Genomic DNA, 25,838 nt, shown 5'->3' on the forward strand with positions numbered 1-25,838 from the left:
AAGAAAGAACAGGAATCATGTGGGCCCACTGCTGAGTGAGATGGCTGCCTTGATAATGGAGGATGCAGAGAAGGAAGAGCTTCTGAATGCCTTTTTGCTTCTGTCTTTACTGCTAAGACCAGGTCTTGGAAATCCCAGACCCTGAAAGGAAGGAAAAAAACCTTGAGAAAGGAAGAGAAAAAACCTTGACAAAGGAAGAGAAAAAACCTTGACAAAGGAAGACTCTCCACTGGTCAGTAAGGACTTAACATAAACAAATCCATGGGCCCCAATGGGATGCAACCACAAGTACTGAGAGATGTTGTTGCTCTACCACTCTCCATCATTTCCAAAAGATCATGGAAAGCAGAAGAGGTTCCTGAGGACAGGAGAAAAGCCAATGTCACTCCAATCTTCAAAAAGGGCAAGAAAGAAGATCCAGGAAGCTACAGACCAGTCAGCCTTACCTCCATCCCTGGAAAGGTGATGGAGCAGCTCATTCTGGAGGTTATCTCTAAGTACATAGAAGAAAAGAAGGTTATCAGGAATATCCAGCATAGATTTGCCAAGGATAAATCATGTTTGACTGATAGCTTTTTATGACAGTGTGACTGAATGGGTAGATGCAGGGAGAGCAGTGGATGTTGTCTACCTGGACTTTAGCAAGTCTTTTGATACTGTCTCCCATAACATCCTCGTGCCCAAACTCAGAAGGCATGGGTCAGAAGAGTGGACGGTGAGATAGATTGAGAACTGGTTAAACAATAGAGCTCAGAGGGCCACGATCAACAGTGCTGAGTCCAGTTGTAGAACTGCGAGTAGTGGTGTTCTCCAGGGGTCAGTACTGGGTCTAGTTTTATTCAACACTTTCATCAGTGAAGATGAGGATACAGACTGTATCCTCAGCAAGTAGGATGATGATACAAAACTCAGGGGATTGGATGGTACACCAGAGGGCTGTGTAGCCATTCAGTGAGATCTGGGCAGACTGGAGAGCTGGGCAAAGGGGAAACTAGTAGGAGTCAAGAGGAATAAGTTTAGAATCCTTCACCCAGGGATGACCTTCCCAAAAGCAGCTCCAAGGAGAAGGACCTTGGAGTCCTGGTGAACAATAAGTTATCCATGGTTCAACAATGTGCCTTTGTGGCCAAGGCCAATGGTATCCTGGGGTGCATTAAGAAGAGATTGTCCTGCAGGATGAGGGAGGTTCTCCTCTCCCTCTGCCCTAGTGAGATCACATATGATATATTGTGTCCAGTTCTGGGCTTCCCATTTCAAGAGGTACAGGGATATACTAGAGAGAGTCCAACAGGAGGCCACAAAGATGATCAAGGATGATCAAATGACAAATAACATGTCATTTGAGGAAAGAGATCTGGGGGTGTTTAGTCTAGAGAAGAGAAGACTGAGGGGGGATCTTATTAATGTTTATAAATACCTGGAGGGGGGGTTTCAAGTAGAAGGTGCCAGTGTCTTTTCAGTGGTACCTTTTGATAGAACAAGGGTGACAGAACAGTGGAACATGATGCCCAGAGAGGTTGTGTAGTCTCCTTCTCTAGAGACTTTCAAGACGCATTTGGATGTGTTTCTGTGTGGCCTGCATCCAGTTCCAGCTTTTGTGTAGTGCATCCAGTTCTGGGCTCCCCAGTACAAGAGAGACAGGGAACTACCGGAGAGAGCCCAGTGGAGGACAACAAAGATGACTGGGGTATTGGAGCATCTCTCTTATGAGGAAAGACTGAGAGAGCCAGGACTTTTTAGCCTGGAGAAGAGGAGACAGGGGGGAGACCCTATCAATGTCTACAAGTGCCTTAAGCTTGGGTGCAAGGAAGATGGAGCTGGACTCATGTCAGTAGTTCCCCGTGACAGGACGAGGGGGAAAGGGCACAAGCTGGTATGTAGGAAGTTACATTTAAACATAAGAAAAAACTTCTTTACTATGAGGGTGCAAAGCCACTAGAACAGGCTGCCCAGGAAGGTTGTGGAATTCCCTTCTCTGGAGATACTCAAAACCCACTTGGATGCAGTCCTGTGTAGCGTGCTCTAGGTGATTCCGCATTAGGGGGAGACTTGGGCTAGATGATCTCTAGAGGTCCCTTCCAACTCTCATAATTCTGTGATTCTGGGACCTGTTCTACAGGATCCTAATTTGGCAGGGGTAGTGGGCTCAATGATCTCCAGAGGTCCCCTCCAACCCCTTCCATTTTCTGATTCTGTGATTCTATGAGGCTATGATTCTATGATTAGAGAAGTTAATGAACAACTGGTTCATAAACAGCTAGTAATGGGAACTGGCAGGAATGTACACTTAAAGCCCTCATACAGATTATAGACTGTGGAACAGTGTAAGAAACCGCCCATAAAAAAATCTCCAGAGATAGGGCAGATGGCTTCCAAACAAATGTGATTTACTCTTAGGAAAGGCTAAGTCGTGTCTTAGAAAGGCTGGAAGTTATGTCCACATGGAGCTTGCTTGGTCAGGACAGTCAGGACAGCATCTGCCTTGCAAGAGAGAATTAGGCCAGAACAGAGAACCTCATGTATCTATGAGATCTCTGATTTTGAAGATTGGCCCAGTTTACAACTCACTTTATTGCTTATTGTCATGTACCATTTGCATTTCACATGATGAAGACAGGGTTAAACGTTCCATTGGATAGGGAAATAAAAAGTCTCCCTTGTATGTTAAAATGTAATGAAATATTAGAAGACCTATTGCATTTTACAAGTTTGGGGGAGCTGAGGTTCTGAGTGGGCAAATATACTTATGGGTAGTGAATAACAGCAGAAACATTTGTGAATGTACTTCAGCAGTGCAATTGATCACGTTTGCACCTGTAAAATTTCTGCAGAAGGACATTTTGTATCAGACATAAAACATGTAAGGGTGGCATTTTTTATTCTAGAGTGAAAGATTCCAGTGCCACTAACAATCTATATACCCATCCTGGAAAACATTTTTAATTACATTGGATCTAATAATATTTTCCCACAGAACCTCTGTTTAATTCTGTCCAGTTGTAGGCTGTGTTCAGTAAATGAGGGAACTGTAAACTATTTCTTCTTAATTTCATCACTCTTAATTTCATCACCACCATCTGGCTAGCTCTTTCCACATCTAACTTTAAGCAAACATAACAGTTCCCTGCAATGTGTCAGCAATAGGATTTGACCACGAAGGTTCGAATTGCAGCATAGACCTGATCCCTCATCTACTTTGTCTCTGAACTGATATCCTAAAAGAATGTAGAATGGGTCAGCACTGAGACCAAGCCTTGGAACAGTGGTTACAGCAAACTTGTTGCCTCTTTGCAGAAGAATAAACAGATGCTCATCCCACTTGCAGAATGCCCAGGAGTGGTATGCACTGCTTTGATAGGAATACAATGGGAGAGCTGTGGCAGGATCCACGCACAGCCCATGTTTCTCCAGCTACTGAGATGGAGACTTTCTCAACCAGTGTGCTTGAGTTGCTTGGACAGTCGAGTAAGCTGAGCCTTAAATAATACAGTGGAGAAGGCTATGAGGAACTTCTATGTTTGAAGTGTTTAGGAATCCACACCCTTAAAACAGCAGCAACATATAGGTATGTACAGCTCCCTGCTCTTTCATGCACATGAAAGAACAAATTAATTTTAGCATATACATATCAAAACCCAATGAAACTAAATGAGCTTCTGTGTCTTTTAGTTTCAGGACCCTGGCCTGACATACTGGAACCTATAATGATAAGGAGCAGAAGAAACTGTTGAGGTAAAGGACTGGAAATTGCAAGTTATGAGTTGAATGCCAGAATAATTATGGAAGGACAAGTAAACTTTTTGTTTTGTTTGTGTTTTATGGGGGTGGGAGATTTGCTATTTGGAGGGTAGTAATCTTGAAATAGCTGCTTGGTAATAACTATAATTTAATCTGCCTGTCCCAGAAGTCTTAGGTACCTTTTAAATTATGAGTAGCTGCTCTGTAAAAGGAGGTGGTTCATCCTATATAATTAAAAGTACAGCTGCAGAGAGATATTTTCTGGTGTTTCAATATAGACAAAAAGCATCCCTGAGATGCACTGCTGATGAGTGTTTTCTGCTACTCAAGGTTCCCAGTGCAATGAAGAGCAAGACCAGAACAATGCACCCAAATACCTGGCAGAAATCAAGCAACTGCTCTTGATACTACTTAACCTGGTCCCAGTCTCAGCAACAGAAGAAAGGCTGAATTATAAAGTGAACTTAAGGGCAACATCCATGGGTCTCTTTTTAACAGAATACTCTTTTTTCTAGATGTTGTAGGGAAACATGAAGCAAGACATAAATACCATTCACCTTTTGAGAATAATACAAGTTTTCTTTATTACATTTTCCACTATTATATCTGACAGGAAAATTAGCCTTTGTCCATAACCCCACGTCCACCATTCTCAGCTTTAACATGGCCAGTGGCTGAAAAGATAAGTTCAAACTGTCACCCTTCTTGAAAAAAATAAAAATGTGAACATAGAAGGGAGATACAGATGGAGCAGAACTATTTGTCTGTTTTCATCCTTTAAAATCTTCTGAGTTTACCTGATAACAAATGGAGAATACCGGGAAACAACAAGGTCAAAACAATATTTGCTCTGCCTTTGGTCAAACAGGAGCATCTGTAAAACTAGAATCCAACCCACCTGGCATGCAGAGGGTTAAAGTCTAATTAAACCTAATCAAAGTCTAGGGAGGGAAGGTTGCATGGGGAGTTAAAGGTTTTCCCAAAGTCACAGAGAGGATACAAAGTCAGGGCTGATTTTCTGCTCTGTGTGTGCTTTCACAAGCAATGAGAGAAGCTAAGAAGTTGCAAGAATGAGTTCCAGAGCTAGCAGGTATTTTCATAAATAAGAAATACTGCTCTTCAAAACTTTTTTCTTGCCATGAAAAAACAGCCACTTTAAGCTGTCTTTCACAAATGGGAGTAACTCTGCTTTGAATATTCTGTACCAACTAAAGATTGTGTGAACTGATCCAGACAAAATGAATGCTTTTAATTGCTGTTCATGTTGACATTCCATTGAACCGAATACTTCTGACACAATTCGTATTTTTAGTTTTTGTGAGCTTCAAGGTACCAGCTAAGAACTGTGAGAGGCACACTGAGTCCCCTGGTCCTCTTTCACTCTATCACATAGTTTGCCTACACGACATCACTTCTTCATAAGCTGCACAGTGCCACCTTAAAATGAGACAGTTCCCAGTTCACAGGCTAAGAATCTCATTCCTTTAGTGATTAGACACTATTTCCTAGTCTTTTGCTTAAATTTTTCCATGGCCACCTTGTACTCGTTTGTTCTTACGCAAACATAATTCTTTAGTTTAAATAGTATTTTTCCGTCCCTGATGTTTATTTACTCTTCTGATGAACTCATATAGAACAGTTCTCCCAGACTTCCCTCCAACAAATACCTTAAGCAGGAATGCCCTAGAACTGTGCTTTGTTTTGGAGAAGTATTCTGTCCTTCCTAGAACTAGAAAAAAAATGCTTGTTTTTCCAGCTGGATTGTTTCGTCAATACATTTTGCTCAGTGGCTGCAGAAAAACCCATGCTGGTGCAGAAAAGTGGATGATGCAGGAATTAACTGCAGGGATGGCTTATGCTTCTTAAAGTCTTTTTTGGAATCTGTTTCCCATCATAAAGCTGGCTGTAGATGTCCTACTTTGTTCAAGGATCTCTTTTCTGTGCCTGTTCCAGGTTTACATGTTCTCATACCCATTAACCACTTCACATATATCTTCCTATTCATCACTCTCCTTTCAGGAATTGATGTTACAAATTAATTTTGCTTCCAGACCAAACCAAGTCTTCCTCCCACATAATCACGTCTGTAACAGAAACCCTTTCTTCCTCATTCTTTTTACATTTAAACAGTCTATGAACCTTATCTTGTTTATTTTAATATTCTTTCCAAAGTCAATCTCAACTGCTTTCTGTCACTTTTCACTGTATACCTCGTTGTGCATTGTGCATTAGTATGTTTTCTGCTTACTCCCATTGTCCTTTATGAGGTGAAATTACAGGTAGTTCTGCAACCTACTGCTCCCCATCTTCTCCTGAGATTTAGGCACTCAATTTCCAGTGACCTTCTGCACTTGTATTTAAAGAAAATCCTTACTTCCCCAATACTTAATATGGTCCTATTAAATAGTTTCCTCCATTTCTCAGAGTTGACTGTCTGAAGCAGCAGTAGGTACAGAGGAAAAAACCAGGCATACTCAGAATTTTGAGGTCACAATTATTCCAAAGCCAGTTCTGAGAATCTCAGGCAGTTTAAAAATCCATCACTTAACCCTGTGAGCTTGCAGTAGAAAATTATTCAGGTGCAGGTTACTATATGTAACCTGAAGGCTAAACAAATCTGGATCTGGTCCTTTTTTGTTTTCTATTCTTGCTGCCTTTTATCTTAAAGAAATCTAGATGTTGCAAATTACTGGCAAATTAAAAGGAATAACTAGGAAAGAAGCTTTATTTGCATTTTTTTCCTGTTTGTGTTAATTAACATGATGCAGTTTTCCATATCTCTAATGACATGACTGAGAACATAAACCTTTTCAGCAGCTAGCTTGGATTTTGAGTAGCACAGGCAAAGAAGGGTATGACCCAGAAAAGAAGAATTCACCCTGCTTCTGAGTAGCTTTTCAGTCTGCATCAAGCTTGTGTCACAGTTTTAGACCTAGCAATGCCTGCAGACTACGCATACCTTTAGTCTCATGTTGTGCAGTAAAGCTGTATAAACCACCTAATTTATGCCTTTTAAACTGTGCTTAAAGCTGTGTTCGAAGGGCTTCTTTTTGTGTGCAGTACAGCACAGCCTTCAGTTTCCTCCTTTTCTATTTAGGGTTCTATTCTATGAGCTGAAGGAGGGCAAAAAATAAGAGGGTTACTATTGCATAATATGTAGGAATATAGAAGCTGTCTCAGCTCCAAACCCACCATTTAGTCCCTTTCCAAACAACCATGGAAACATTTGTTGGTCAAAACTGTATGTTCTTACAAGAATGACTGATGTAAAAATCAAAACTGCGTGTGTCTATGCAAAGAGGTAGGAGTTGTGTAGGACGGATCATTTGATCACTTTCAACAGAATTCCCCTCTGCAGCAAATGGCAATATTGGGCCTGTATATCTGAAACAATAGACAAGCTTTATTTCGTAGATTGAAGAAGTATCTAAAGACTGTGCTGAGGGATACATTCCACACTCACTATGTATTGGCATGGAGGTTTATAATGCGGTTATGCTTTTCCCACACTCAGCAGTAGTTTCTGCTCTCTAAAAAATGGCTGATAGGGCATGAGATACCAGTCTGAGAATATGTGAGGTTACGTGAGGAGCATTGAAAAGTTACTCGAATGAAGACTCCGAATTTCCCCTTTTCATTTGTGATTTCAATGTAGAAGACGAGAGAAGACATGATGCCAAAATTATGACATGAAATATTCAGCTCTATTTTGATCTCTCTTTTTTCTCTGTGTCTTGTTTTGCTAAAAATGATTTAAAACGCTGCTTGCTGAATACAAAAAACAAACAGCTCATGCATATGACAGGCTGCCAAGAATGCAGGACCCTGCCCTTCACTTAGCTCACAAACAAGAAAAAATCTCCTACAGGGATACTGCCAGCCAGCTATGCTGCACTAAATCTCACAGTCAGAAAATAACATTGGCAGCACTATCAGCTGCAAAAGGACTGCATGTAGAACAGTAACTTGCAAAAGCCCAGCCTATCAGTCAGCCTTTCAAAGTGTCTTGGTGGTGACAGGCATCTGGTAAATCAATCTGGAAAAAAATCTATATTCTCCAGATAACATCACATTTTTAATTAGTGGGATGGAGTTGAGGAAATATGAGGAACGTATATGACAAAGACATTAGGACAAATTATATGTAATCACCTTATCTGCCAGTCCTTTGCCTCTTTTTTCCCCCTCTTCATATTTATGCTGGCAGTGAAACAATTGCAATATTGATGTGTTATGAAAGAATATCTGGAAATATATTTAATGAAATGTTCTTCATCTTCTTAAAATTCTTAAAATTTAAGGATAAGGAAAAGGAAAAGGAAATGAGAAATGGAAAGGAAAAGGAAAAAGAAAAAGGGAGAGATTTCTTTGCCCTGCTAAGACTTTTCCCTTTCTGTGTACACCATTAAAACCAGACTTACAGAGACATCTTGCAGATCATAAAATCATTAGAAGGACTCCCTTTGCACAGACACCTTGGAATGCACTAGATGATGTTAAAAAATAGTCTCCTAAGGGAACCTCAGACTGTATTTTACATATCAGTAGAAAAAAAACCCAGCTTACATTTCCAGCAAAACATTTGTTTGCTTCATAGTGTGGCATGCAAGGACTGGATCACAGGCTGATATTTTTTTCAAATGTTAGATATAGCAATGAACACAGAAGTGAAAACAGATGTAAAGCCATTAAAAATTTGCAATTAATAAGAACAAAGGCAAAAATCCTGTCCCCAGTGCTGTCAATGCCAGTTTGGTCATTGGTTTGGAAGCTAGACAAGTTTTCATTCTTTGAAAATGTACCAGTGTTCTTCTGTCTTCTATAAAAATTATACAAGCTACAAAACAGTCTGCTTAGATCACACTCATTTTCAATAGCAACAGAAAAAAACCCACTATTTTGTGCTTTAAATTATTACAATCTCACGATTCCTGCATCACTAAATGGCTTTTATTTTATTTTCACTATGTACTCTTTTATTATGAAGGCTCATTATTTTTTGTAGAAGTAGATTTGCAATCTTTTACTTCAGTGTCAAAAATCTTGCACTATAGCTTTCCCTTAAGGTCCTGGCTTCTGAGCATGTGACTATGTGCATAATTGAAATGGCATTAATTTTAAAATATTCAGTTCCAGGACTGACAGTTGTGGAGAAAAGCTTGAACAAGGCTACGTGGAACAGAGGACTAAAATAGGGTTTAATGAGCCCCAAGTATTACAGATGACTATCATTTAAGCTTCTTCCAAACTGTATTCATCTCTACTTTGAAAGTAGTTAGGTTTCTTTTTGCCCTGTGTTGCTGCCACTGAAAGGGCTTTTTCAGACTTCTTATACTTACCAAATTGTAAGGCATAACAGTGCATATGCATTTGTTTCTGAGATAGTAATAACATTATGCTTGAATAGCTTTTTGGCCTCCTGATTATATATGTCTTGCCCCATTATATTTCTTGTTCACAATTCTTGCCCTTAGCAAAAGGGCCAGGAAGGAAAAAACACTTTATATAATATAGCATTTGTTTGCTTGCTTAAGTGTAAGAATTTAAGCTGTTACGAGTTGGTGGGTAGAGAACTGAGTAAACTAGTAATTTATTTGAGTCCATTGAAGAGCTAGCAATGTTGCACCATTCTTGGCATGAAAAAAATGGCAGCACATGTTTTTTTATGTAATGCTGCTTCAAATTGTTTGATCTCATCTGTATCAGCAAGGATACGGATTCTTGAAAATCCTTGCTAACCATTCATTAGTTGTCTCTCTGTCCTGAAACCTACCACATCAGTGCTCTTTGTGACTCAACTCTGAATAAGGTGATTTAGGCAAACTCAGAAGTGAAATTAATCTCAAAAAGCATTCTGATTTCATATTTTGCTACCCATCTGTATCAGTTTCAACCAATTTTAAGGAGTCCCTAGTCAGATAATGCATATAGAAATGTCACTCAGCTAACAAAATGAAACTCATACAACCTTTACTCATAATTCTCACAAGGGGAAAAAATGCCACAGCAAATAGAAAGCATGATTATTCCAGGTCAAGGCAAGAGTCCAAATACAATCTAAAAGCTAACTACATTGACCAGCAAAAAAAGAAGATGTAACTTCAGAGAAGTTATGCTTCCAGAGGCTTTAACTAGGGCTCATCTACTCAGTGTGTCAAATTTTTGACAAACATAAATATGCATTGGGATACAGATTGAAAATAGACAAGATGGCTTTTATGTCCCACAAGAGAACAACCCAAAGATATAAAACTAAATAAGGGAATAGCTTCAAAACTTCAGTTTACCACCTTTTGGGGTGGCTACCTCTACTTGAGCATTTCAATGGTTCTGACTTCTCCCAGACAAAAGACATAAGACATTGCTATCACAGTGTCAAGCCTTGGATAAGGTGAACTGGAAAACAGAGGTAGGAATTGAGTGTATATCAAATTTAATGCAAGTACTTCAAATCCTCAAGGGCTGGACAGCTGCTTTGCAAAGATACTGTTAAGGGACAATCAAATAGTTAACTTCCAAAAGTAAATTCAAGACTATTAACCTAGGTATGTTTCTTGAAAGTGTTTCAGTACACTGGGAAGAATGAAGTTACTGTCGATTCATGTGGCTTTTTTCATAAAGATTTGAAGATGAAGAAAGACACATTTAAGTCACTGTGTTATTTTCTAATTTTTTTATACTGTACTTGATAACATATGCATATTCCCTCACTCACTTTAAATCAGGCCTTCATATCTTTGTAAAGCTAGGCTTTACAAAGCTAGAAGCTCCACAGCTAGAAGCTCCACAGCTTTTTGTGTCTTTCTCCAATTTATGTAATACTGGATTAACACAAAGCCAAGCTATCTCTGAAGCCTAGTTACAAAATCCTTCAGTTTTGGTAGCCCTCACCTTTTGGCAAGCTTGGAGAGCTGTTCTTGACAATTTGTCAAAAACTTCAGTGCTGTTCATGATCTCTGATGTTGAAAAGATATCACAAAAGCATACCTGTTACAACTACACAGGTAGCCTAAAGAATGTTCATGTCTGTCATGGATGCCAACAGGCTCGGAATGACTCAAGTCTTTGCTAAGGACTTCCCTTCCCCTCGGTACAGCAGTGGACACATGCACACAGCCAGGTGGCCCATCAGAGAGCTGGAGGACCCAGAGAGCAGTAAAGATCTAAATGACCTGCAGTGTCACACACTGCCTCCCTTGTTTCCCATTTCCACTCATTGTCGGTAGCTTTTCATAGTCTAGTTGTCTAATGCTTCCTGAGTTCTATAAGCCAAAAGAGTGGCCATTGTTCTTTGGACCCAGGAAAAAAAAGCATATTTAGGAAAACTACCTAGCAACTGCTTTCCTTATTACACAGAGGGAGGCCATTTGCATAAGTAAACCTTCCAGCTGGAAGCCTGCAAAGACTCTTCTGGGAGCTAATTCTCTGACCAGTCCTTAAAGGAGAACTCCCATTTAGCCGTCTTCCTTCTGAGTGGCCCTTCTGTGCTGTCCCCACCATCAGTAGGTGCAGTGGTGCAGTCACATTAAGGTGCACCAGTGCTCTGCAAGCAGCCAGGAGCTGCCACTTCAGTTTCTCACTGTGCTCACAGTGCTCCCAGGGATATTTTTCTCATTTATTTCCCAAATCATCTTTTCTTCACAGTGCACATCACACATCACAAAGTCAACAGCTTCAACTGCTAGCCTTTGGAATTCTACCTTTGTTTTGCAGATTTTCTGCCAGAAGTGACAATCAGTAGCACTACAGTACAGTAGCTCTCTCTCCAGTTATTTACACTTGATTCCTCTTCAAAATTACTAAATAGCATTAATAGTCTGAGCAGAGATTAGAAAGATGAACTACAGAAATCACCTAACAATTTCTCTTGCCATTCTATGCCAGGTCTCTAGAAAATGTTGCTTGTAAACTATCCACTTTCCAAAGCCCGGGACAAAACATTGGCTGTAGTGAAGTCAACAGAAAAAGACTCCACCAATATTCCAACTACAATCCAGCAAACCATGTATGGGGACAGGATTGAGGACATGGCCCCCTTTTTGCTACACATCTAAACTATGGTCAGATCATTTCAACACCTGCAAAAATGGCTTTGTAGGGCTGTGCTGCTGCTTAATGGAATGAGCCGATTTCAAAAAGAGTTCTGCAAAGCTCTCCAAATTGCAGTTCATAAAGCTAATTTCAATGTATGAATCATTGCTTTCCTGCAATTTATATCCATATGTGTGGTTATTTTTGCAAATGATTCAGTTTTGTATATATAATTTTTAAAGGACTTTTTAAGTTAATGAACATCTGTGCTAAGAGCTCCTCAACAGAAAAGCTTGTGTCAGCCACCAGTGATGCTGACTCTGTAAACTTCCTTTTGTTCTATAGGCATGCATATGGATCCTAGAGCTCTTACCAACAGCATACAGCCAGAGTAACCCTGCTGAAAACCACATCATTAAAATGTTTTAAAAATGGGGTGTGAAACCCAAAAGCCACGTCCATTTGAAAATAGTAATATTTGTTTTGTAACCTAAATGGGTCCAAACAGTAAATTGTCAAATTCTTCAGCAGAAGAAAACAGAGGGGCAATTTCCATTTAAAAATTTCCAAACACTTTGATTAAGTTTTGATGGACATGTATTCAGAGCTTTTAGCTATAGTGTGGTAAACAGGCTTTCTGCCTCTCTGCCTGTCTGCATATGCTTCCAGGTGCTGCTTCCTGGTTGAACTTTATCTCTCATGATGAGCCTATTTCTTGGCATCCCGCATGAGAACCACGCTGGTGCAAGTCTGGTGTGGATGGATTAATAAAGGAATAATTAGATATCCACATTTGATGGCTAATCAAGTTGCAGAAGCAAGGTCACTCTGATCTAGTTTGTCTTTTAATCAGCTCTAAGTTTCAATCTAGTTGGTATGTTTTTCTGTTTCTGCCCTCTCTACACTCTTTGATCTCTCAGACTGAATGAGAATGTGCTCCAGAAGCAGTGGAGCTGTCTTTCCATTTGCACATTTCATGGGGAGGGAGGTTAAATTTGGCAGAACAAAGTATGTCACAACCTCCCAGGTAATAATCTCATTTTCTATATTTCAATCTTGTTATTAACTGTGCAAGACAGAGTTTAGTAAGAACTCACTGTCAAGGCCAGATTGTACAGGACTCTGAGCAACCTGGCTTAGTGGGAGGTGTCCCTGCCCAGGAAGGGGAGTTGGAACTAGATGATCTTTAAGGACCCTTCCAACCAAAACCATTCTATGATTAAATGCAGCGTACTACATGTGTTGTACATTCGATGTTCGTTCTCCTAGCACTAATATAGAAAAGTTTCTTCGACTCCCCTCTTAGGACCTGTGTTGGTGAAAACAGATGGAAACAGAACTACAAGACCAATGATCCTGGTGTGAAGATTATGAGAACACTTCACTTGGGAAGTGGCTACATCTATAGACATGCTCGAAAAGATGGATCTGTACTTGCTCGAGACAAAGCTAAATTTGGCTTCTCAGTGCAGAACTAAGCAGGTTAGAAAACTGTGATTCCAGAAAAAAACACCAGTAGTCAGGGATGTGTTAAGGAAGAGCTGGGGAAAGAGGATGCTTCCTGCACACAACATAATATACTCTGCAGTGGGGTAGTATCAGGCATAAAGCCATGTTGCTAATCCTTTAGCATCAGGATAACACCACATCGTGTCAGCCCTGCAGAGTTCTAAGGGCTGACACGAGATGACTTTTAGGAAGCTCCTAAAAGCTCTCTAAAACCATTAGGCTTAATTCTACTTACAATTATATTACTTTAAGTTCAGACCTTCTGCACTGACTTCAAGGCAGCTAGTTCAGATTTACCTCTCTTTAGCTGACCCATTATTTCCTGTATTGTTTCCAGTTGCATGAAATCATCTGTGGATGTCCTCCAGGACTGCTGGAACCCTCTGTCCTCCCCAGCACTACACATGATGCAATGAGCCTCTGACGGAGGAGGAAAGATGAGAAGTCCATGTAGAGAAGCAGATAATTTCCTTTTGAGCAAAGGATGCAAAAATAGCAGCTAATAAAAAGCCTTCAAACTGTTCCTTCAAACTCTGACAGTTCAATACACACACCTAAGAGGATGCCTTGACAAGCTGCTTGACTTCTCAGTAACTCTTTCTTGTTTTCTTTAGTGCAGCCTCCTCCAAACTCCCCCACACAGGTATTTGTCTCTGTAGTGACAGCTGAGACCTGCAGGTGTTTGCTGCTATTGCCCTTTTGGAGTAGACAGACACTTGTCCCTCAGTGTAAACATTTGTATTGTGGTGCTTGTCTGGCTAGTTACAGCCCAAATAATGATAAACCAGCTTTTCCTTTTTTTAGCCCCTAGCTGTCATGCATTAATACTCTTTGCAAATAGGCATTTGGTACTGGAAATAGCTTAAGCAAGATCACTCCCTGGTGATTATTGTACAAGCGCTACCTTTTAGCAAATGTTTCATACAGAGAATCACCAGAAAAGTGTATTCTACAGTCAAAAGAAATACAGCCCTCTACAATATCAGGCTCAGACATGAAGGAAGGACTATGACTAACCAGCAAGATGCTCTTTGCAATTTCACTACTTTAATATGAACTTTATTCCTCTGTCTTCACTGTTTTGGCTTTGCTAAGGAGAAGTGGAGATCAGAATCCGGACCACCTGCTGAGGACTAACATTCCCAAGTGTCAAAATAATTTCTTGAAAGGGTTTTTGACGTCTTTATGTAGAGAAAAGGTCTGAGAGCTGGGTATTTTTAAAATTGGCCTGGAATAGCTGGTTGTGTAATGATTAGCTTTTCTGGAAGTCTTCCTGGGAGGCTAAGAAGTTTAATAACCTTCTCACATCTTGACTGAAAGTACATGGGAACATGTTTTAAAAAGACATCCTTTGCCAAAATAGTCATGTAACATTAACACTAAGTAGAAGTGATCAAGAAACAAATTAAGAAGCAATGCCACAAAAATGTAGGAAACTTCCTTACAAGCCCTTCCTGCTCCCTCAGCTGTTTACTTTTTGGTACCATGATTCTGTTTCTTTAGTTCTTTACCCACCACAAAATTAGAAAGACATGAATTTTAATTAAAAACCAAAAAAACAGTCAAACCAGCAGCCCCCAAAGAAGCTAAAAATAAAAGAGAGACAACAGTCTTTCTCAACCAGTAGAGGTACAAAATGTGCCAGCATGAACTGTAAAGTCATTCGTGAAAAAAAAAAAAAAAGGGGGGGATGTTCTTCATATGGAAGATGGGAGTGGCCAAGGGCACTGTCTGACAATACAGAGACTGAATGCCAATGATCCAGGCTATGCAAGTCTAGGATGTACTGTGGAGAATGTCCTCTTTAGAGGGTAGGAAGTACCTCTGATCCGAGGGAAGGCAGAAATCTCATTTGTAAAATACTGCTCACAGTTCTAGTGATGTTTGTACCAGAAAGAGATGCTGAAACAGCTGTTTCACACACTGAAAGTCATGCAAGAAGGTTACTATGAGAAGAAGGGAAATGAAGAACATTTCTTCCTGTCAGTGTGCCTACTTCAACTCTCCAAAACAGGGAGGGGACAAAGGTACTTTTTTCTAAATAAAGTTTATATGTAAAGGCTAGGAAGGGGGAACAATAATGTCATCAAGTAGGTTTACATTGGTCATGAGTTAATTGAAGTTGATGATAAAAAACTGCAATTAGAAGTGTGATGTTGTGAAGCACCCTCCTGGGGAAAGTCCATGCAGCAGGATCCTACTTATCTGACACATCCATTTTGTTGGAAGAGGCTGTGTGACAGGACAGGAGAGACCCAGGAGTTAGAAATTCAGGGTTCAGAGACACAAGACTACTGTTACCCAATTTTGTGGCATACTCAAGAGATATTTGAGAATAAGCTTGTCAGAATCTTTCAGTCTGCTCCATATTAATTAATTTAGCAGAAGTCTTTCTCTGGCATTTGTGTTGGTTGCCTGCATTTTTTATTTCTCCTCTTGCTTTATGATCTCGCTCTCTGTCAGCTTCAGGTCACACACTGTTCTGAGGCTCTAGGCACAGTCAACACGTCCAGATGAGCTCTGAGGGGCATCACCAACCCCCAGTAACACCACAGGCTGTTGAAGCTGGCTCAGGCACTCATAGCAGTACACAGGTTACCAACTCAGAAGGTAATTCTCACCAAGACAGACTGACAGAAATTGCTGTCACCTCTTGTTTTGTGTCAGGTGTGACTGACTTCCTGACATCACTCAAAAATATTTGCCAAACGGAATTTTAAAAGAAACCAGGTCATTGGACTTTATACTGGAATACATCCTGTTGGGTTCTTCTGCTCCATCTGTGCCAGAAGTGGAGGAAACTAATTTGTCACTTCGGAACCTCTCAGTACCTTAGGGGTGAGTTGGGCCCAAAGGAAAATGGAAACCTCACTAACAGTCCCTATCTTTTGACAGATTCTTACACAGTTTGTACAAGTGAGGAAAGGAGTCCTTATTTTCTCCACTGTTACTTGCACAGTTATATAAAGGCAAGAAAGTTATACAACAGCTAAACAGGGATTACACAACTGAACTCCATAAATCTAAACCAGAAACAGAGGCTCTATCCTGCACTGGACAAATATAAAAATGTGGCAGGATGAAATTCTGGTCCTAATGACGTTAATGGCAAAGCTCTTGCTTACTCTTGAGAGATCACAGATTCATTCAAAATCCCAGCTTACGCCTGTTGGCTGACCAGGCAGCATAACTCTGATAAGTTTTTACAACTACTGGGATGACCATACTATTTTTTTTCAAGCTTTTTGTTTATGATAAAGAAACTCAGAAAATTATTTAAAGAACAAGTACTGAACAACCACTTGCAAACCAGAACTAGAAACCTAAGGAGGGCCTAATATACTTTCTTTCAGCACAAGAACAAATATTAGCAAAGTAGTTGTTCCCATGCTTCAAGTATCAATACTTTAAGCCACTGAAAGCTGCTGCTGAGTCATACTATTTCGGTACCAGTAGGAAAGATGGGAAGCCCTGATCTGTGGGTGTTGGAAGACCTAACAACAAAATACAGGCACCAGCAAAGCAAATAAAATCCCCTAATGAACCTGAGACCCAAGCTCTGCAAGTAAATAATTTTGTGAAATGATCCACTGTGCTACAAGGACTGTAATGGAGCAGAGTATTGCTGAAGTATTTTGGCACACAGACCAAACTAATTACTTGGCAGTTGTTTTAGTCTTGCCTGGGGTGGACAGCAGTGCTGGGTAAAAAAAGCCACTGCAGTTTCTTCATGTCCCCAGGCTCATCTTCTCTAACTGTTGAAAACTATTGATGTTACACTGAATGGTAGCATGTACAGCAGGGCTTCCCTCACCCACAAGACTCTCACTGGATGAAAAAGAATGGAGAAAAGAACAGAGGAGAAAAAGAAAAGCTTTTGCAATCAGGACCAGGCATCACATGGATTCCCAGCCCAAGGGTTATTTCTCAAGCCCTCTTCCCTGAAGCATCTCTTAACAACCGAGATGATTCAATGCAGAATATCATTAACAATCTAACAGTGAACAAGGACTGGGGATCATCCTTATGTTACAAAAGCAAGTTATAAATAACTGTCCTGGGCAAATCCAACTTCCTGATGGGATGGAAGGATCCCAGAGAACTAATTCCAGTGTATCGCTAACACAAAATGCTAAATGATATCTTGCAGAGATTTTTGCAGCTGTGTATATCTTTCCAACAAGCATCAGATATAGCTGTCAAGGACGTAGAAGAACTGTTTCTGCATGTGTGATGAAGCCTAAGTAGTTAAAAAGACTTAGCTTGATATAAACAATTAGGTATGGTAGGCCAGTGCCACCCTAGTGTCATCTCTGACAGTTTTATTACTCAAGCCTGCCATTGACAGGCAGCCATCTGGAAAGTCATCACAGCCTTACCTGTTTTGTGACCAGCTTCTCAGCAGCTCATATCTGGCCCAAGCAGGCCAGACTAAAATCTCACTGGCTCAACTGTTAACTTCCAAGTTTCACCACTGAAATATGGTAATGGCAGGCTGTGGTTCTGTCCCTCCTCTGCACCACCAAAAACCAGATGGAACATGAGGGGGAAGAAAAATGGTCCTTCTTAGTTCTCTCACTGTGCAGAACAAGCAGCAACCCAACTTTGTTTCATACCCACTCATTATACTGCAGGCTTACACCATCAATTTGGATGGAGCCATACTACTTTGTATCTTCATTCATACCCCCAGACACTTGTCCACCTCCTTCTCCCTTAATTCACAGGTGTGTCTTTTACAAAGACATCTCTACACTCACCTTTCCTGCCTCATTTGTTCCTCACATCCACATTCACGATTGCACCCTTTTCACACTATCCCCTCTTTCTTCCCTTTTGTTACACCCTGGAAGCTACAGACCTTGACCTCAAAAAAAGTGATGAAGAGGCAGAGAAGAAAGAAAGGAGTAATTCTTTAAAGAACGCAGTGAGAAATATAGTGTACCCCTTGAATGAGGTCCTTTGAGAAACACCCAAGGACTATCCAGGTTACACAGAATTTCCTCTGGTGAATCATGGTTTCACCAGGTCATGGGTCTTCCTCCAAAGTTGTGATTCACTGGTTACAAGCTTTGCTGAATTCCCATGTGTAAGACTTAAGGATTAAAGCCAGAGATAAGAGTGGGCAAGATGATGCCAGGGTCAGTAGACTACCACATGCCTGTGTCAGGCCTCAGACATGCCCAGGAAACCTATATGATTAGTTAGATTCCATTCTTTTTTCACAGGTGGTTTTTCTGTATCATGAAATTATTCTTTCTTTTCCAAAAATAAGTAGAGCTCTTATTGTTCACAAATGCTGCCTCTGACTGTCAAGGTCTTTGCAAACACTGTTAGGCACAGACATTCATTCTTAAGTGTAACGAAGAACATGGTAAACAAATCCAGTGTCACTGAAGCACAGAACAGAGACACACCTGCAGTCCCAAAAATACTGCTTATACTTCAGATGCAAAACCAAAAAAACCTGGCCTTTGGTCTTCACTGATGTCCTGGCAAGCACCAGCAAAGGCAGCCATTACCATCCTGTATATTTCTCCAAGTTTTGAAGTGCAGTCAAGCTTGTTTTCCATTGACCAAATCACTTGAAGTGAGTTTCCAAAATAACAGCATTTAAGAGGAACCAGGTTCATATATTTACTAAACACTAGGTTTGCCTTTTGAAAGAAAAAAAAATGAAGAACAGAAGAGACTGTTACTTCTCAGCTTTTAAGTGAAGTAACGCTCTACAGTAATTCTTGTGTGTAACTTCATCCGCATTGTCCAGCCTCATCTGACAAAGACAATTCCTTTCTGGGCATGCATTAACACTGATGCTAAGGTGATGCTCTCCTTTATGGACACAGCAGCACAAACTGAGAGGCCAAGAGAGAGGCCAATATCTACAAGAAATTTACTGGAAACAAGTCATGTGAGGGGCAGATACAGAAAATGTACTTAATGGCTTAGCTAACAGAATAAACTCTAGGTTTTATAAACTAACAGGTTGGCCACAGTTTTCCTGCCCCAAGCAAAAAACACATGATAGATTCAGTTCTAATCATGAAAATACAAATGTGGTAGCAATCAGCAACTGCTGTCAACCACATGACTTGCCATACAGTACAAAGGCAATGTAAGCAACAGCAATTAATGTGCCTGCTTATCCCAGAGATCCTAGAAGCCCTTTGGAGCCTTCGGAGTTCATTTCACAGCAACCAAGTCAGGGACAAGACCCTGAGCCATAACAAACAAGTGCCATTAATGGGCTACTCCTACCCACCACTAAACAACCCTTTGACCATAAGCAGTAGGACTAAAGACCTAACCTAATGCGGGGAAGACTTATTGACAGCTTTTCAGGTGCTGAGAATATAACCATTTCTCACCTAGTCTCTTCCCAAGGGAAATAACTGGTCCAGTGTTGCTGTCCAGTACTTACACCCACTCTAGTAAACTTAAACACTACACAATAGCAAATATTTACTATTTCCATTTGTCTTAGCAACACATAAGAACATGTTTTATAATTTTAAAGTGCTGGATCAAATTTGATTACCCACTTCTCCTTTTTATCTTCTACTGCTTTTCTTCATCGAAGCCAAAGAAACATACAAAATTTCTTTCTAGAGAAATTCTATGATTATTAGAATATAACACTAACATATATAAACAACAAGATATGCCAGTCTTAGTTGGAGGCACATTCTCTAGTTTTGCAAAAACATTGTAACTCAAAATTGTGCTTTCCATACTCCTGCCTCTAAATTACCTGACAGACAGGGTATTGAATGTAAAAGCAGAATCGGCCACGTCAATATAGTAAGATGGCTGAACAAAATGTAGGTCATTACCAAATACAGCAGTTCACTTACCCTATAGTAATCTGTGCTGTACACATCTCTAGACATCCCAAAATCCCCAATCTTCACCAGTAGGTTCTCACCAACCAGGCAATTCCGTGTAGCAAGGTCCCGATGAACAAAGTGCTGTGATGCCAGATAAACCATACCAGATGCAATCTGCTGGGCAATGTGGAGCATTTGGGATTGGGTCAGATCAGCAGGACGGTTGCCTTCTGCCATCAGTACTGCATCTGGCCCGTGTGCCCTGCACCAAAATACAAGTGATAGGGCATTTGTAAGCCAGAGAGGTGAAATGCATTAATGAGCCTAAATCACAAACCTGACTCACTCAAACATAACAAACAGGGTCATAGATTTTTTTGTGATTTATGGGAAAATTTGTATCTTGGCTTTTTTTTATTTACTGTTTTCCTTCACTGTGTGAACGATAGGTGGTGTGAAGAACATTACACAACAGGTGATATATTACTTATAGAAAAAAGGCGCATATGTTCATAATAATATCCCTCTGTCTGAAACCACCACCCTTTTCCTGTTCTATTCTAGTAATCTTTTCTAGAGAAAGGCTGGCAAATGTAGCTGTTTGATAACTGTAAGAGTGAAAGGCAATAGAAACTGTCATGCATAACATCACTTTTCCTATGACCAGTATTCCTTGTTTTTGACAGAGAGGCAGGCAGCCGAACTGTTCTTTTCTTAAAGAAGAAAGAGCTAACCTCCTTCTGAGATGCTATCTGAGAAACAACAGCAGCAGTTTCAGATTTACACCTCTAATTTCCTACCCAAATGCACAGCAGGGAACCATTCTTGCTTATTTCATCACCAAAGTTGAGTCCTGCCTGAGGTACAAATTCTTGATAATACAAAGCGGACAGAAAAACCACACTATCTGGAACAACTAAACAGCTTCAGCTTTCAAGGTCTAGCAAGTCCCTAAGACGCAACAATCAACTGATTGATGAGAAACCTGTATACACTCCAGCAGGAGGAGAGACATATTTGGAAAGCCCAGTAAAGTAGTTCAAGCACATCTTGTCAACTATGTTAGCTCTGGTATACATGGATAACATCTTAGTATCTTGAAGATACAAACATCCCCATGCAAATAATTTTACAGTAAGCATTACTAACTAATCCTTATTCAATGAATGAGACCACCTGGTAATCATTCCTTATTTGATATAACATATATTCTGAACAACTCTTTCCATCCATTCCACTACTCTGGGTTTTCAGGAGTCTTTTTAAGCCTTTTTCTGCAGACTATGCTTTCCACAAGACCTCCTGTTCCCTCCTCATTTTTTTTTTTTTTTTTTTTTTTTTTTTTTTTTAAATATTTCAAAACTAGTCCTACCTTCCTACAAAGAGGAGTTTCAAAGAACCAGCTTTGTAATCAATAGAGGTGAGGCCTTAATTTGTCCCTAGGTGAAGGGCACATGAGTTTAGAGAAGAGTTGCAAATTGATAAAAATCTGTGAGATCAAGTCTGACATTCTGTATTAGAAATACGATTTTAAAATTGGCCCAAGGGAAGAACTTCATGAGCAAAGTGACAGATGTGAGAAAAAAATGAAGGAGGGTGTGTAGCATTTCTGAGACTGTATTTGGTACCAGGCAAAGAAGCTTGCTGCCACAGGGTACATACAGGCAGCAATTCAACTGGTTTGGGTTTTGGGAGAATAAAGGGGAGGATATGAAATCTCCCACCGAGTCTCACAAGCAAATTCCTATTGAAAAGCATTTTATCTTTTCATTGCATGGACTGTTTTAATGCCTACTGTCAAACATGAAGCTCTAAGTTACTCAGTTAGAGAACTCTTCATCTTTTGCTAGCTTCTTTGATGACATGGTTGGTAGGCACTGAAACATTCAGATTATTCTTAACACTCAATCCACCTTTCTTGTCCCCTTCATGCAGTCTCTAAGTTAGGTGCTCCTCAGTGTCTACAACAGCCACGGACACTGAAAAAGATTTCTTCGGATCCACATCAGCCTCCATAAGACAGAATTTGCCCAGGGCCAGCATGACTTTGAGGCTTTAGTGCTAGGTGTGAAACAGCTTTTGTCTGTATGTACCCAGCACGGCTCATTTGGGTTAAATTTCACGTTCATTTTTCCGCAGCAGCCTTTGGTGGCGCTGCAGGGCAAGAAATACAGGTTGACTACAGCCTGCCCACAGATACCCTCTGCTCCGCAGCACAATCTGCAGCAAATGTGAGAGGAATGACAAACCGGAGCTCAGTTTTAACGGCTTGCCCCAGCATAATCATTTTATATTATAAAGTCAAGGACTGAGAAACAATTTTTAAAAACAAAAGACCTAAAGTAGGAAATATACTGTCTGATAAACTACCTTTTCTGCACAATAATTCAATATCAGAGTTAGGAGGTGGGGAAAAGCCAATGAAAAAGAATCTTATGAAATAAGAAATTATCGCTTAACAGATGCAAATCTGGCTTCTTTTATTATAAATTCAGTGTTCTGATAAGGTACTGAAATGGCATCTTAGGAAAATGCAGTTCTCTCTTGATCAATGGCAGAAGTCCAAGCAGGCAACACAAATGCCCCAACACGGCTCTAACAATATCCTTAAATCCTCTGCCAGAGACACAATCACACTGGAAAAACTACTGGTGTTTGCTCTGCATCCCCAGTTCAGACCCTGGTCTTGCTACTAAACCTGGCAGCCCTGCCAATAAGGGAGGATGCTAGTTGATGTAATTTGCTTTTGCAGTGTGCTTATTTGTTCAGTAGAGATTAAAAAGACAGCAAAATAATTTCACATGGAATATTAAAAAATGCATAAATGGCAATGCTAGCCGTCACTAGCCAACTCATTTGGACAGAATTTCTGAACCCATTTAAAGGGGCATGAGTTATGATTGTTTTACAGCTTTGTCACACATATCTTTCCTAATGGTGGTACTCCTAGTTATCTTCTGCAGGTGACATATCAGTACATTGAAATGCCTTTGTGATATTCTTTGATGAAAACCACAGAGAAGACCTTGAAAGAACAGTCCCAAATATAAATGGCATTTTTACGTCAGAGTGGAAACTGTCTCCTAACTGCTTTTTTTTAATGTCAACCAATGCAAGCTAGTGGAAATGTCACATATACAAGGCCACTGTTCCTAACTACCTGGTTCATGAGTTACTTATTACTGTGAACCGCAGGTATCATCTATTTATTTATGACTGCTTTACTGACAAGTTTCAATTTTGAATGCACATTTCCTGGACATCTTTATGAAATAAAGACCTAATTGAGACCCCAATATATAGCATTTTTCCATTGCACTAAAGTTTCCATGGCTTGCAGTTTTCTTGCTTCAAATTAATGGCAGTCTTTCCAAAATACTGAGAGGAGGGAAGAGAAAAGGGGTTAGATTTCAAAAGTTCTTAGACGCCTACAGATAGCTAGAGGTGTTGAGTGGGATCTTCCCAAGTGCTACCAGAATGCCTGCAAGAAAATGATTCCTACTGTAAGATTTATAACCAAGCATTCCAGAATTCACTGAAATATATTGAAAACAGCCTTTCTTCTGTTCCTACTGCTTTGGTGCAATAGGAACCAAGCATGAGCAATAGGATAAACAAGCATACTTGACCTAATGGTACTTCCAAATAGGCAATGAAACAACGAGTCCTAGATCCCAGTGCAGAAGACAAGAGTTGCACAGATATTGCACTCCCAGGTGTGGACGTTTTCCAACAGTAGCAGTTAACTTGACACAACGTACCAGTAATACCTACCTTCTCTGCCCACTTCTGGCTCTCCAGCACAGTATCTGTTCATGGATTTACCTGAGGAATTTGTTAAGATCTCCGTGCTTCATATACTCAAAGACCATGATGAGCGGATCACCCTCAACACAGACACCATAGAACTTGACGATGTGCTCATGTTGCAGGTTCGTTAGGAGCTCTGCCTCGCGGTGGAAGTCCTTGCGAGCATTGTCGCTGGCATCCTTCAGTGTCTGGTGGAAACATGAAAGCATAAGGAAGAGAAGAAGTTCAAAGAAGGTAGTGAACATGTGGGAGGGCACTGTAGTTGTATGATTAGGACCCTTTATTGCATAAAAAACGGAGGAAGTCCTGGCTTAATAACTCTTTCACAAATGCAGATGTGGTGTTTAAGTGCAATTAAATAACAGCAGTGCAATTTTCATTCTCCTGGCACATGTCATTGTAAGAGGATGTAGGAATACTCATGATCTTACTGTGCTAAGTGTCCTCCAAACACAGGATGAATATTTGTTTTATAAAAAAAAAATTACTAGTATACAGCTAGTAGTTCATATTCTTTTAGCATTTAACTCAGGTAAACCCTAGTATCTTGTTGGTATTTACCTCTTCTTGTAAGTTTTTGAAAATAAAACTCTGCTTGCTTAAAATATTCAGGAGGACTGTAGATGCATTCCTTGCATATTACTAGTATTGCTGGTGGTGATGTTGGTGTCTCTGGTGTGCTATACATTAGGTAGATTTATGCAAGGGTATGCCCTTGGACCAGAATTTACAAGCTGAGATTTCATCGAGAAACTCCTCTGAAATTCAGTAAAACTGCTTCACATGCAGCAGATTAAGCAAACATAAAGTAACTGGATCAATCCTAATTGATAGTCAGAGAGGAAGATGATAGAGATCAGAATTCTATTTAGGGTGTTAATTCTTCTCACCCCCTTTTATTTATACAGCTGTATAGGGTCTGTGTGCCAAGGCTTTGTCACATGGGAGGGCACAGAGGTGGCTCTAATGAGAATCTGCTGGAAGCTCCCCTGGCTTCAAAGCCAGACCTACCACTGGCCAAGGCCACAACCATCAGTGGCAGTGGTACTGCCTCTGTGATAACGTGTTTAAGAAGGGCAAAAGAAAACTGCTAAAAGTACTGCAGGGCAGAGGAGAGATGAAAGTGACACCTGAGCACAGATACCCAGATGAATGAGGAAGGGGGGGGGGATTCTTGACCAGAAGTTTCTTCAGCCTGTGGTGGGATGGTAGCTGCCTCCTGCAGCCCATGGAGAAGCACAGTTGAGCAGATGTGGACCTGCAGCTGTGGAGGACCCTACACCAGCAGAGGTGGCTGAAGCTGAAGAAGGCTATGACTCTGTAGGAACCTCATTCTGGAGCAGCCTATTCCTGGAGGACTGCACCTCTTGCATCTCCTCACTGGAGGAGTTTGTGAAGGACTGTCTCCTGTGGGAGGGACCCCACGCTAGAGCAGGGGAAGAGTGTGAGGACTCCTCTCCCTGATGAGGAGGGAGTGGTAGAGATGTGCGGTGAACTGACAGTAAACCCCATTTGGGCCCAAGAAGAAAGGAGAGGTAAGGTATTTATTTTTCAAGATTTGGGTTTGTTTTATCTTTGTCTTGGTCTGATTTTTCCCCAGGTTTAGTCTCTTTTGGCTGAGACCAAAACCAGTAAGCCCTCCCTGTCCTTGTCTCAATCCATGAGCTTTTCTTTGTATTTTCTCTGCTCCAGCCCACAGTGAAGACAGAGTGAGCAAGTGGCTGTATGGTTCTTTGTTGCAGGTTAGGCTTAAACCAAAACAACTCTAAACTCTTGTGTATTTTCATTTTGAAAGTGTTACATCAACACTGGATCAAATAGGAGGCTTAAATGTTATATAACTCAATGATGCCAATTTATCTGCCATACTAGGCAATTTTGAATCTCTTTTTAAGAATTACATTTCCTGAGCAAGGCAAAAAA

The 25,838-nt window shown here is 40.4% G+C and overlaps 1 protein-coding gene across 2 annotated transcripts in view; it reads right to left on the bottom strand.

The window, feature by feature from the left end:
• NTRK2 (neurotrophic receptor tyrosine kinase 2) overlaps nucleotides 1-25,838 on the bottom strand; it is a 206,788-nt gene that overhangs the window by 25,150 nt on the left and 155,800 nt on the right. For both annotated transcript variants that reach the window (XM_071730219.1, XM_071730218.1), the window contains 2 exons: nucleotides 23,931-24,103; nucleotides 20,133-20,367 (listed from right to left, as the gene is read on the bottom strand). In XM_071730219.1, the coding sequence (XP_071586320.1) occupies nucleotides 20,133-20,367; nucleotides 23,931-24,103 (408 nt within the window). The remainder of the gene's footprint in view (nucleotides 1-20,132; nucleotides 20,368-23,930; nucleotides 24,104-25,838) is intronic.

This window comes from Heliangelus exortis, chromosome Z (genome assembly GCF_036169615.1).
Source record: "Heliangelus exortis chromosome Z, bHelExo1.hap1, whole genome shotgun sequence".
NCBI classification, from domain to species: Eukaryota; Metazoa; Chordata; class Aves; order Apodiformes; family Trochilidae; genus Heliangelus; species Heliangelus exortis.